We start from the raw sequence: 14,824 nt of genomic DNA on the forward strand, positions 1-14,824 counted from the left end.
ATTTTTTAAAGTGATTTTAAATTGTTCTAAGTCAATAATTTCTAACTTACTGTCATTTCGTTTTGTCCCCCATGGATATTGTGGATAAATAAACAAGATTTGACAAACAATAAAAATATAAATGAACAAAACAAATGCAGAAAATCAAATATGAGGACACATAAAATGAGGGAAAATGAAGGATAAATATGCAATAAAATTTAGGGTCTGTCAAGGTTTTTCAGAGAGGTATCTATTTTGTGAAAATTTAGACATAATTTGTGAATAATTAAAATTTATGTTAAAAAATCAACACAAAAATATGGATTTATCGTCTTTCACGGGATACAAAAATAAAATTTTAAGAAAAAGTATTTTATGAAACTACCATTAAACAATAGTTATTTACCTGGACAGACCCCATATAATATAAAATAAGAATAAAAATGCAACTAACCTAGTAAGTTTTTTTTTTCTTTAAAAAAAAAAAAGAAAACTATCATGATTTTAAATGGAAATTTATTTTATTTCACATAGAATCTATTAATTTTTTAAGATTTATTTTGTTTTAGACATCTCTTAGTTTACACCATGTTTATCTTCAAAATTAATTTCTTTTTTTATAAAGCATCTAAGAATGACAGAAAACAATAATATTTTTCACTTATTTTTTTCTTCCCTTATTTTTCTTTGTTACAGAATTATTTTCAAGGGAACTTTTTTAAATAAGTTTCTACTTATTTCTATAATAGGAACTTATTTTCAGAAATTTTTTTTTTTCAAATTACTGTCATTTTATCCCCCCCCCCCTGGATGTTGCAGATTAATTACACAAGTTTTGACACACAGAAGAAACTTAAATGAAAAAGCAAAAGCTAATACAAAGAACTAAAAATATGTGGACAGATTAAAAAAAAAAAAAAGTATCATGATTTCAGTTTAAAGTGTTGTCACTAAAAAATAAAAGTAAACATCCTCCCTTCTGATTGATACATCAAAATAAGTTTATTAAGCATATAACAGATGACTCTGTTGCTTAGGCCAAATCACTAATTTTCATTAGAAATGAGCCATATTCAAATTTATTGGAAATATCTTTGAATGCTATTACTGTGTTTAAGTTTTTATTTATTAAAGATTTGTAACTGTGAGCTCAGGGATGGAAGGTAACGAAAGGTGGATGTGACCTACCAAAAATAGCAATTATTCAGCAAATTTTGCTGGGCCATTCAGCATATTTACAGAAATTCATTTTCTCTTACTTTACTTAGAAAACATAAATTAAATTATAATTTTAATGTGTCTTACTTTCTTAAAATTTACTTGGAGTAACTAAATTATAAGGCTCCAAGAATCGGGGAGCAATAAATAACAGAGCAAGGGTCTGCCCAGGCCGAATTTAGTACCGTTTAGTGGTAACTTGACAAATTTAACTTTTAGGAATTTCTAATTTTATTTTTTTATGCCCTAAGAAACTATAAATTCATATTTTTGTGTTGATTTTTTAATATAATTTATAATTTTCACAAATTACGTCTAAATTTTCACAAAAATAGGTACCTCTCAGAAAAACCTAGACAGACCCCTGCAGAGAGTGTAGCCCTTAATGTAATAATTTTAACTGCAAAAAAAAGTATTGAGATATTAAATAAAACTAAGAAGAAAAGAACGAGAAGCGTATTTTACATGCTTTGATGCTGGTATTATTTATTGAATTACTATGTATAACAACTATATCTGTATTCACTTTATTGTTCGTTTTTTAAATTCAACAAATGAATATATTTTAAAGAAGTTGTGCAAATTATTTGTAATTTACTTTTAATCCATTATTTTTTTTTTCCTTTCTTTCTTTTTAACCATTGAAATATTTTCATTTTAAAGCATGTTTCTCTTTCTACTGAGTTCATTAATGTCCCACTATTCGATGATATTAGCCTATTACTAAATTATTTAATTCAAGTTATAGTGAAAAATTATGTCCTCATCTTAAAAAAAAGAAATCAATTGATTTGCATTTAACGTTTATTTATTAAATGGTTTACTATTTATTGATAAGAATAAAAGTAAGTTATTCCAGGGGTCTGTCTAGCTTTTCCTGAAAGCAGGGGTGATTGTGAGCCCAAGTCAAAATTCTGGAAAATTTCCCGAATTTAAAGAAAAAAAAAAAAAGTTTAAATTGAAAAATTAGAAAAAAATTTAAACAAGGTTTTTTTCCTTTTTCTCAATATTTCTTAGTTTACTAAAAATATATTTAAAATTTTACACATAACTATACCATTTACACATACCTATGATGACCTGGAGAAGTAATTAAAATTTACAAATGTCTTTTTTTTTTTTTTGGAGTTTATGATTATAACAACTATTTAGTGATAAAAAATGAATATTAATCATGAATATAAGCTTATAAAGTATCTCTGTGGCTGTCCCTTACAAACAAATTAAATAAACTGTGTTTTTAAGTTCCACCTTTAAAAATTTGATTTCCGGAAACTTAAGTGATCAATGATTTTTTTAAACGTTTGTACTTTCGATCTCCGGAAACTTCCGGATCACTGTTAGCGAAAAATCCGGAAATCAGGATTTTTTCCGGAGCACAATCAGCCCTGTGAAAGGTACCTATTTTGTGAAAATTTAGACAAAATTTGTGAAAATTAAAAATTATATTAAAAAAATCAACACAAAATATGGATTTATCATTTCTTACGAGACACAAAAATAAAAGTATTTTGTGAAACTACCGTTTTCCTAAAGTTGAATTTGTGAAGGTACCGCTAAACGGTAGTAAATTTGGCGTGGACAGACAACAGCCCTTAGTGGGCTAAGGGATTCACGGCAGCCAAGGCTCTACAATGTGGTCAGCATCGCACACAGACAGATTTTACTTTCAATACTAACTAGTACCCATTGATATGACACTTCTTTACAGTAGTTAAATTTTTTACCCATTGAACCAGTTTCAGTTCTTTACAAAAATTCAATGTCTTACCCGTTGAACAACCGCACCTCATTGATTGGAATAATTAGGTATAAAATTATTAAATCAGTCACTTATGGGTGAAAAAAATAAGATACAGTTAAAATATCATCAAAATAATTTTTTTTATTAAAACTAAAAAATTACACACTTATTAATGATTTAGCCTATTTCAAAATTTCAATAGGAATTTCCCCCTCCCAAAAATATCAGTCAGCGTTGCCTCTGTATATAATGCCATATACATGTATAAAGTCACTTATACAGTATATATATAATTTTCATTGAATACTTGTTTCATTCTATAACCAAAAGCGGTTATTTTAAATAATATAATAAGAGTTATAAATGTATGGCACATATGAAGAGATTTGGCACATATTTTTGGAAATTATAGCTCTTATCAACACATGAAAAAGAAATTTTAGGGTTAATTCTTTGTCAAATTATTACTTGTTTAGTTACAAATAAGATATTTTCCGAAACATAATATATTTATTTTTTATGCATATCTTGAAAAAAAAAAGTTCAATATTTTTATTTGAGACCAGTTTTTGGTAAAAAAGGGCCAAGAAATTTTAAAGTCCTGGGTCCTAAGGACTGGTACTTGCCAAAGTATAGCGGTATAACTGATGATGGAATAATATTCTCTTTTTCAAAAACTACATATGTTAAAGAAATAAAACAAATTCATATATAAACATTTGTAAATAAAAGAAACCACATACCATCCTAAAAAACTATTTCTCAATGAAAATTCTTACAGCACGAAATAAATAAAGTACAAACAAACTTCACATGAAATTATCGACAAGATCCAAACAAATTAACTTTCATTTTTTGCCGCCAGTAATATTTTTTAACCAATCAAAAGGCTAAACTGCTCTTGACACAGAATTTGTTCCAGCATTCAAATTTAAAGCTGAATTGAAATTTGCTGATTGGCTGGAAACCTCATCATATTTTATTTTTTTTTTTGCAGGAGAAAAGGCCTCAGAGAAACTGTTAACGGTTAACCGTTTACAAATCAGCGCGCTTTTTTTGCTTATGAATATTTCGTTATTGTATTTTTGTGTAATAAGTGTAATCTATATAAATTAGTTAAGTCTGCTTTTCATTTAGTTCGTTATTTATTAAAAAATGGATTTAACTGATTTTAATTCAGATCCTTTCCAAAGTATTATGTTATTTTCAGACACTCCCTCTTGTAAAGCTGAACCATGTATGCTTGGTATAGATGAAGCTGGTCGAGGTCCAGTGTTGGGTTAGTTTAGTTTTTGCTGGGTAGTTTTTTTTTAAATATAGTTTCTAAAACTTGGTGTTCACTTTCTTTATATTTTGAAAAGTATTAAAGATAGTGATTACTGCTTAGCATATAAAAGCTCCAATCATTTTGCATGTTTAATGAAATGCATGTGAGTCTACTGAGCTGTGTTCGGTGAGATTATTGCACTCTTATGTGCAACTACGAAATATTATCAACTTCTGGCCTCATTTTCCACCATCCGATATCGAACCGAAAAATCTCTTGGTCATTTTGTAATGGCTAATATAATAAAGAAAAAGAGTTCTTTGTTCGACACTAGTTATTTTATCGTGATCATGCAAAGTCATTGGAAATTGTTTTGGCATTTTGTTCATGTTTTTATAGTTACAGTTAAAATAATATGTATGGTGCAATTAAAGTAATATTATATAAGTCGAAAATGGGTTTAAATTATGTAACTGTACATGTATTTGGATATAGTCATTATTAAAAATAGTTAATGATTGAATTTCTTGGTATACAAAAAGGCCAAAAATAGTATAAAAGATAATTAAATTAAGGGGAATGTGATTGTTAAGGAAAGTGGTAGTACAATGCTATCGTAGGATTACAATATCCCAATAGTTCCAAAGGGTGACAAAATGTGAGGTTTGAACAAATTGGTATCACCAAATTTGGAAAAAGGGTGAAACTAAAATAAATTAAAGATAATGACATGCTATATTCAGATACAAACTTTAACATTGAATACGATAAGATGTTTCCAATAAGGAAATTAACAAATTTCCCTAACAGTGAAAAAAAATACTTACCATATACAGAAGGACAAAGGTAACAGCAATAAGCAAAATCACCAAATGAAAAAACACACACTTGTTTAAAATCAACATGTTTTATTATGAGCGAATTCACGACTTAATTAGTACGACATATCTTTATATGCATGTTGTAATACTACACGAAATGCCTTATTAAGAATTGGTGACGAGAACTGACATCATGCATAAAAAAAAAAATAAGAGGAAGCGAGAAATTTAACTATTGAAAAAGATATTTATAGAAAGCAAACTTAAATTTAAGTGAGTCTTTAGTGTTAAAGGTATAAAATGTAGATGTTTGATTTAAAGAAATTGATTACAGTTATGTATTTAATTTAAAATAAAGGTTAAGAAAAAGAATGATAACAAGAACCCCTCGATACCGACCAAAGTCCGCATCTGGGATAAAAAAAGAAAGTAACCAGCCAGCAGGCTCGAAAAAAGAGAATGTGTTCAAGTATCTTAAAAAATTTGTTAACTGGTGTGAGACGAGAGAAATTATAGCCAATTAAATTAAAAGAGAAGGAGAGTTCGAAAAATCAAAGGAAAGAGATTGGTTAAGTTAGCCCCCCTGAAAAAAAAAGAAAGGCGGGAATAGAGGGTAACTCTCCCAACTGGAAGGACAATGACCATGAGGAAGATCAAGCAGAAAGTTAAAATAAATATAAGCTACTACATAAAAAAATGAATGAAGTTTTAAGAAAATGAAAGAATTAGGTAATATTAAATTGTCACGTTATGCAAGTGTAAATGTGGCAATACCCCCATAAGCAGAATATTTTCGAATGTTCTGCAACAGGACTTATTAATTTATACAGATGTTCTGCAAGCATTGGATTGGGATTGTTCTGCAAGACTACTGGAGGCAAGTGGGCGGAGAAGGGGGATTCGCAGCAAAACGCTGTCACTTATTCAAGATACAAATTGTTCTGCAGGACTACGTTTGTTCTGAGACGTACGTCACCGTTTTAGGCACTTTCTGCTTCTGGGGCAATACCTGTATGGACCGGAAATTTTATATAAAATTTTTGTAATCTCGATAAAATTTTATTTCAAACAAATATTAAGTCCCTGTGGCAGAATTTTTTCTGACTTTCTGCGACAAACCTAATTAGAACCAATATCTTTCTGCAAGATATTTTTATCGTTATAAATGTATGTGTAATGAATTTATAATAATAGATGAAATTCGTGTTTATAAAATAAATCTACATGCATAGAATAAAACTGTGTAGTTTTTTTCTTAATTTCATAATATAAGTTTACATTTCTTAATAAGTTTAAATTGTTTAAGTATAAATTTGCATAATCTTCGATAATAACGAAAAGTTATAAATGTATAGATCTGCAGACAAAAATGCTTACTAGAGCATAAATAAAGATTACCCAGAACCTGTAATAAGATAGAACTTATAGAAATAGCTAAGAATGGACAAAAAGATTAAATTTATAAAACAAGATAACTGAATTTGAAGTATCAGTTTAAAACAGTATGATTTAATGTTTCACTATAGTAGTTATATCAGGTACAGAAACAAATCAGGTGAAAAAATTAATATTGAAGTTGAGTAATCAAAATAATAAAATAGTATTGACTATAACCAAATTCTAAAAGCAAAAAAATTAAAGCAATGTTTGTTTCAATTTTTTCTACATCTAATTAATTAGATTCGATTAATATTGAAAGATTTTTTTTTTAAAAAAAGGAGGTGAATAAAACTTTTTTCGTGATCAGATTAAGTTCAGAACGAAAAAAATACACAGCGCTTGTGATTTCACACTCGTATTGTGTAAATATATAGCACTGATTCCACACGAAGTATGCAGAAGCAGTTTCCGACTCAATATGCTCAAGTCTATTCAACATCTCGAAACGAAATAGTCTTTATCAGTACTGAAACATCGGTATTAGAGCCATATTCATTGGATGCGATTTTTTTTCGCATGCGTATGGAAACCTGTTTGAAAGTGACCAGTAAATATTTTTCACCAATCTGGTTTTCATTCGCATGCTAAAAAATCGTAGATAGTGAGATATCTTTCAGGCTTTATTTCATTTATCGTTAGATTGCGCTTTTTTTTTTTATTTATTTTTTATCGACGATTTAATTCAAAGCATATAGGCATTTTTAGATGTTGTCGACTTCCATCTTATTTCTTTTTCGGAATGCCGCCTTGATAAATCAGTTTTCAAATTTGTTTTAACTATTGTGGCTTCACAATTGCAACAAATAACCTTTTCGCTAGACATGATTTTTTCAAAAAAAAGAATCTTTTTACGCATGAAATTTTCCACATAAGTGCAAAAAATATAAAATGCTCTGTTCTCATAAAAAAACACAAAGCAAATTACTGCGCCAGCGATAGAGGCTGAAGTTGGCAAATTTCCAAAAATAGCTTAATAAAGGGGAAAAAAATTCTCCCCTTTTTATCCAGTAACTGTTTGTGTTGGAGATTAACGGAGAATTACGAGCGCTTTCTCCTTCCGCGGTACGCTAGAAAAAAAAATATTTAAAACAATTCTGTAAGAAAAAAATTTTGCAGAACCATTATTGCTTCTGCAGAAATTTTTTGTTTCTGAAGAAAATGTTTTTTTTTTTTTTTTGTTGATAAAACAACTTCTGTTTCTGCAGAATTTATTTTGAGAACTTTTGTTTGTAGCAAACCAAAAAATTTTATTTCCCAAATAAAAAAAATCTTTCTGCAAGAACTCAGTCTCTTTCTGCGACAATGTCGCCGTGTTTCTGCCACGGGGTATTAAGTAAATATCAAAATATGAGAATTTTCCTCAATACTAAATGTTCCGAAAAGTTTGAAGACAAAAATTTTACTGAAGTTCAAGTAACCAAAAAAAAATTTAAATAAACTTGTTTTAAAGTTTAATATAGATGCCATAAAAAAAATTCGAAATTTAGCATTAAAAAGTAAAAGTAGAAAAGGATATAAAATTGGAAAAAGAGTCACCCATTTCTGTACACAGCTCTGAATTGCAGACGACAATTGTTACAGGCAAAAACTCTGATATATTCAAATATCGCAAATTGCATCTTCCCCACACTGGAAAGAAAAAATACATAAACAGTAATAACAGTTCTTAAAAACACAAAAAATAAACATTGTAAATCAAAACTAATAACAAGTGATTATATGGTGAGCAAATATTGTTAGGGACAACAAATTGGAAACATCAGTAAAAGTTTTAAAAAAATTGTAATATATGAATCTCAAATATATAATGTCGCAACTAAAGTGAGGGAAAAAGAAAAAAACAAATAAGGCCAAACAACATACAATTACTTATAACTGTCAATTAAAATGACACAGAGGAAGAAATTAGAACATAAAATTTGAATCAAAAGTAAAATTCGATTGCTTTTAGCAATAAATAAATAATTGAACAATTAGTAAATCCAACATAATTTTGATTGAAAATGTTGCAAAGAACGCACTATGTTTGAGATGATCATACATTAAATTCATTGACCATAAAATATGTGAACCAACAATATATGTTAACCATGCACTCAAATAAAAATTAATCAGACATTGTGATAAAAACATTGAAGAAGAAATTGTTCATTAATTAGCAATATAACATTACTCAATATAACTGATACTGAGTGCTGACACATAACTGAGTATCAAAAGTATATAAAATAATTAAAAAGTTATTCTAATATTCATGAATATAAGGTTTTACAAATGATATATATAAAAAAAAACATTAAACATAATAATTACACTTCTATGTATAGTTAGTGTAACTTATAGATTACTAAGAAACATTCTATTTACTGATAATAAATTATCGTAATCTGGTATCTGGCTACTGATAATAAATTATCGTAATCTGGCCAAGGAACTGGGCTCTTCACTTGTTCATATAGGTGATAGAGCATCTCAAACAGCAATTACCAGATTGGCAAGTGGACACACGAATAGTCTCTCGTACTTAGAAGGAAGAAAAACTTATGCAGTCTGCTCCAAATGTGAAGCCCAGCAGACCTCTGCAGAACATATCCTTGACTGCTTGGGCCTTTCCAAGGAGGACTTATACGCTACTCCACTTCTTGTCATCGGCTTTTTGAGGGTCAACAACAACAATGATCATAATTAGTGAAATTACAAGTACTGTACATTAAAAACTCAAATTAGTGTTTAAACAAGCATTGTATGGTGCTTGGCAAAAGCAAATAAAATAATTATGAAATGTTCCTTCAATTCAATTATGTGATAAGAGTTTAATGTGTGATATGTCTATTTTTCAAAAGCTAATGTGTTAGCTGGAGAAAATAAAAGAAGAGAAATATCTCTTCCTTTTTGAGAAAGTGGGGTAAAAACTTTCCTGGCACTGTTTTTTTTTTTTATTGAAGGCAACAAACAGGAAACTAATGGTCATTCTTTGAGGTTGCAGGTGGCCTCCTTATCTTGACAAAATCATTTTGTAATTTAATCCTTTCCACCCCCTGCAGCACTTTCTCCTTCATCCCTTGACCTTATCCTCAAATTTCAATAGATAAGAGTCAGTGTCCTTGACTTGAAAAATAGGAGTTGAGAGTGAGGGTTTAAAAGTTATTTATAAGGGGGGAGATTATTCTTTTTGAAATCCTCAGAACATAGTGTGAGGGATAACCTAGATAACAACAAAGCATTAAATTAGCAGATTTAATTTGTTTTTTAAACTCCATCAGGATTAATGCCCATTTGCAACACAAATATGCTTATAAGAAAAACATTTGTATCAAGAGTAACCATATTCTTAAAGTATCAAAATCAGGAATTGCGATAAAATAATGAATCATGAAAATTACAAAATACTTATTCAATTTGTGATATTTAAAGACATATATCTGTAGTACATATTGCAATTAGGACATGTAATTAAACAAAACCATGAAATTTACCACTGCAATAAAATTGAAATGCTTGCTTTAATTAACTACATTGCAATTTATGTTAAATAAATGTATTATTGAGTATAATCATACCAATAAAGAAGAAATATAAACTGTCAAGTTCCTTAAATTCTATACAACGTAAGATTAAAAATAAGAAATTGATTTGAAATTATATTTAAAAAATATATTTATAAAGATCGAGTGTATGGTTAAGTACATTAACTATGATTCATATTAATCTCATTTTCACAGATTCTGAAAAATTTATGATGAACATAGTTAAAAAATGATTGGTGGTGTTTATTAAATTTGAAATTATTATTTTTCTTTTTTATATGATGATGCACTTAAAGATATAGTGTACACAATTTATATTTTAATTGAGTTGGAAAATGCATAAAAAGAATCTTGTGTAATTATTATTTTTTTCAATAGTTTAACACGTGACCTTTTGTATTATTTATTTGTTTATATAATTAGTGATTAATTAATTTTTTAATTTGATTTCTTTATTTTTGAAATTGTTTTCTTAAGCATTCGTAACATTTTCCTTTAATAAAGAGCTAGACCTAAACTAATATTTTTAAAATTCAAACAAGATCATATCTTTACATATTAGAAATATTTTAAAACACAATATGTAATTTATATTTGAAGTGTAACGCAAACCAATATTTAACGCAAAATTTATTTCTAGGTCCAATGGTATATGGAGCTGCTTACTGTCCTGTCTCTCAAGTGGATGCTTTAAAAGCTAAAGGAGTAGCAGGTGGATACTAGTTTATTCTTGTTGATTTGATATGTCCTTAAAAAAAGATTTTTTTTTAAAATCCAATTAACTGTATTTAAATGAACAATGATACAGTATTTAAATTATCCTTAGATTTGGAATCGTTAAAAAATTACTTGATTAAAATATAAAACAGTAATCCTTGGCTTCAAAAAATACCAATCGAATTAAAAGTCGACATGTTTCAAGTGCTCAAAAATAGGTGCCCGTTCTTAAAACTTGCCAGACTCGATTGGATACATTATATAATTATGTCAACAATAAGCAACTGTGCACCTTACTTATATAGTGTACTCATACTGTAGTGATCCACCTAAATAGAGCACATCATATTTTATCTTGAAAATATTAAAGCTTTTACACAGAATTGCAAATAAATAATTGTTCAATATTGAGACTTTTATAAAGTACCCTTGTTACTTCAAAGTGAAAAGATTTTAAAGATTCGTTTCTCTAACTTTAATAAAAAAATTATAAAAAAGTTTCACGTCTGGCAGACTCAATAAGTTGTTAATAGTGTATTTTACTTTTAGTCTAAATGCAGGCAGTGTGATAATAACCTGTGCTTGGCTGTTGAAATTCATTTTGATCACTTGTTTTCTCACAGTTGCGACAGCTAAATGAATGCATTACAGTTAAAATGGTCTTTAGTTCTTCTTTTACAAAAGTATCTTTTGCTAATTACTGACATATGTTCACATTGTATATATATGTGTGTGTGTGTTTATACACACACAATGGAACCTCGGACGTATTAAAAAAAAAAAAACGTTTTTGACTTCTGATATTAGTCCAAATAGTAAAATGCATAGCCAGTCAGGGTTCCCACGGTCCTTGAGAGTCCTTGAAAGTCCTTGAATTTTTTTTTTGCTAGATTTAGATCCTTGAAAGTACTTGAAAAACGTCTTAGGTCCTTGAAAAACTTGATAGGTCCTTGAATTTGTCCAATACTGCCGGCGGCCCTTTTTATAAAACACCCGCGGATCTTTCTCGTTCTTTCTGTTTTGTTCCCGAGCTCACTCACGTGGTTTTTAACGCCACCGTTTCTAACCGGGCCTAGCGTCTTGGTGTCTGCCAAGCGCGCATAGCACAGCAGACAATCAATGCGTTCGAGGCGAGACTCCGCTTCATCTTCTGTCGCATATGCTTAGATCTTTTTTCTTATCGAAACTGGAATACTCTCGAATTTCGTAACAATATGTACCTTGTAGTTTTCAATAAATTTGCCGTTTTACCATCCGCACTTGTTCTTACGTTTGCGTCATTTCAAAACTTTATTGTGAAGCGTATTCGCGAAGGCACGGCTTCGTATTTGTGTTATGTAGTTTAGACTAGTTATGCCTGGGAAGTGCTATTTTAATCCCCAATGGATGGATAATCAAGCTTATAAAGAATGGATTTTATCGATGCCCGAAAAGACTAAGTATCTACCTCCCAATTTATGGGAGCACTAAGTATCTTACCTCCCAATTTATGGGTCATGGAACTGCAGAAAATATTTTGTCCTCTTTTTACAAATGCATGGATGATGGTTAAAAGCTCTAAAATCAGGGATGAGATTCTTCCGCGGATTCGCGGATTTCCGCTTTTTTTCAGATTTTTCCATTTTTCCCGCTAATTTCCGCTGAAATTTTTTTTTGCCCAAGTTAAAATGTTTTATGAGGAATTTAATTTTCCGCGGAGGGAAATTGTTGAAGTCCCTTTTCCTCCCTCTGAAGTTTCTCTAAAAATCGTTTGCTTGGGATAAAACTGGTTGACCTTTATACAGGGATGAGATTTTTTTTGTCTCTCGAATTTCAGCCTTTTTATCAAAAACTCCGATTCTCTAAAAGTTTCGTTTTTTTAAATAAATATCCCTTTTTTTTTTTAAATTCAGTCATTGATGTAAAATAATTATATTTATTTACGATTTTCAGAGATAAACAGAAAATTCAATCTACGCCCTAGCTGCTAACCCTTCCGCATTTTTACTTATTTTAGCTATTTTCTCCGATTTCACGCACAGAAAATAAGATTTTCCGTATTTTTTATCCGTCGGCTGGATAGCTCGTATTTTCGTAATTCAGATCTCGATTTTTATTCACGCGATTTTAATATCAATCATCAATTTTCGTATTTACCTGATTTAAAAGTTGCACATTGCGATTCTTATTTACGCTATTTAAATATCGTATATTATGATTCTTATTTACGACATTTAAAAATCCAATATCGTGTTTTGTATTTATGCATTTTTAAAATCTCGATTTTATTATCAAATCTCGATTTTCGTATTTACCTGATTTAAAAGTTGAACGTTGCGATTCTTATTCAGGCGATTTAAATATTGTACAGTGCGATTCTTACTTACGAGATTTAAAAAATCAATATCGCGATTTGTATTTTCGAGCTTTTAAAGCCCTATGTAGCGATTCGTATTCACGTGAGCTTAAAATCCAATATCGTGATTCGTTTTTGTGGTTGTAATATCGCGCGATTTAAAAATTATGCATCGTGATCAAAAAATTAAAAAATCATGATTTCTATTTTCGCATTTTTTAAATTTGATGTAGAGTTTCATATTTACGTGATTTAAAAGTCTCATATCGGGATTTATATTCACATGGTTTACAAGTTTAAAAATTGCACTTTTTTGTCAAATTTTTGTTTATATATATTTTTTTTTTCATTTTTTTTTCTTTCTTTTTTTTTTGTTTTTTGGATTTCCTCTTTTTTACTTTCTGACTACTCTCATCCCTGTAAAATACTTCAATTATCCATGGATGGACCCTATGTCAATTGGAAATTCTATTAGAACCTTCAGTGTGAATTAAAAGAGAAATATTCCCACCAGGTCATATTCATTGGCAGTTGTGGATTACACATAACGAATAATACTTTTAAACATGGTGAAAATGGGATATGTTCCTTCTAATTTTTATTTTCAGAAAGAATTGTTGCTGCATAACATTTAGAGAAGGTTGTGTAAATTATGGATGAATAATTTCAGAAACGATGTTTAATAGAGGAGAGGAGGGGGTTATGGAATTGTCATGGAATATGGAATACCTAAGATTTAGCTCTGTCTTTCATGCAGCCTTCACATGGAAATACACAGGATTAAAGGATTTCACCATTATCACCTCATTACCATTAGTTACAGATTGTGCTGAAAATGATTTTGTGAATTAATATGTAAAACCAGTAGGGTTGTTTTTAAAAAAATATAAATTTTAGTCCATAATACATATACTCTCTTCTCTCTATATAGGCAAAGCATTTAGGTATTATATTTGAAATTAATTATTGCCAAAACAAGCATTGTTGCTTCTAGTAAAATAGAAGAGAATAATTTTTAAAATTGGTCTTAGATTAAGGTCCTTGAAAATTTTGTTGAGGTCCTTGAAAAGTCCTGGAAAGTCCTTGAATTTCAATCTCATCATAGAGTGGGAACCCTGCCAGTTCATATGAAACATTTAAATTATATTTTTATGATGCTTTTTTTACTTTATTTTATTTTTAATATTTGCAGATTCAAAAACTCTGACAGAAGAGAAGCGAGAAAACTTATTTGAAATAATATCTGATTCAAAAGATATGATGGGATGGCTTTTGGAAATCCTTTCACCCACCGTTATTAGTAACAACATGTTAAAGAGGTAAATATTTAAACCAGTAATTTCAGTAATATTTCATTTCTTTAGTGGTGCAGTGCCATCATCTTTAGCACAAATATGCATATGACATTCCTGTGCTTCTCAATTTATAGATGAGTGCTACAACTAAATAACTATTTCTATTATACACTAAATAACTATTTTCATGGGGGTCCAGAGTCATCAACAATCACAGAAAATTATAACTTCCAAATATGTGTCTTTCTTTTTCTCATTTGACTCGATGGAGATAAGCATGTATTAATTGAGATTATTTTAAAGCTAGATTTTGAGTCTGAGGGGCCATCCACTAATTGTACAAAATATTTTAAACTTCATAATGTACTTTTATTTTCTTGGATTTTTTATATAAATTTTCCGTCATCTTGAGTTTTTTATGAAAAAAGTCAGCAATTTTTAGGCACAAGTTTTAAAAAAAAGTATGAACTGAGAAGTT

The 14,824-nt window shown here is 29.2% G+C and overlaps 2 protein-coding genes across 18 annotated transcripts in view; one reads left to right on the forward strand and one right to left on the reverse strand.

The window, feature by feature from the left end:
* Nucleotides 1-3,877, reverse strand: part of LOC107444097 (uncharacterized) — a 78,173-nt gene extending 74,296 nt beyond the window's left edge. For all 16 annotated transcript variants that reach the window (XM_087149949.1, XM_087149942.1, XM_087149956.1 and 13 more), the window contains exon 1: nt 3,688-3,877. In XM_087149949.1, the coding sequence (XP_087006075.1) occupies nt 3,688-3,690 (3 nt within the window). In that variant the 5' untranslated portion in view covers nt 3,691-3,877. The remainder of the gene's footprint in view (nt 1-3,687) is intronic.
* Nucleotides 3,878-3,939: 62 nt separating this feature from the next.
* Nucleotides 3,940-14,824, forward strand: part of LOC107448464 (ribonuclease H2 subunit A) — a 31,648-nt gene continuing 20,763 nt past the window's right edge. The window contains exons 1-3 of one of the 2 annotated variants that reach the window (XM_016063660.5): nt 3,940-4,223; nt 10,640-10,711; nt 14,244-14,370. In XM_016063660.5, coding sequence (XP_015919146.3) covers nt 4,100-4,223; nt 10,640-10,711; nt 14,244-14,370 — 323 coding nt within the window. In that variant the 5' untranslated portion in view covers nt 3,940-4,099. Of the gene's footprint in view, nt 4,244-10,639; nt 10,712-14,243; nt 14,371-14,824 lie in introns of both variants that reach the window. The other variant, XM_071180624.2, reaches the window with a different exon arrangement.

This window comes from Parasteatoda tepidariorum, chromosome 8, assembly GCF_982258835.1.
Source record: "Parasteatoda tepidariorum strain Cologne lab strain chromosome 8, Ptep-v5.0, whole genome shotgun sequence".
Classification (NCBI taxonomy): Eukaryota; Metazoa; Arthropoda; class Arachnida; order Araneae; family Theridiidae; genus Parasteatoda; species Parasteatoda tepidariorum.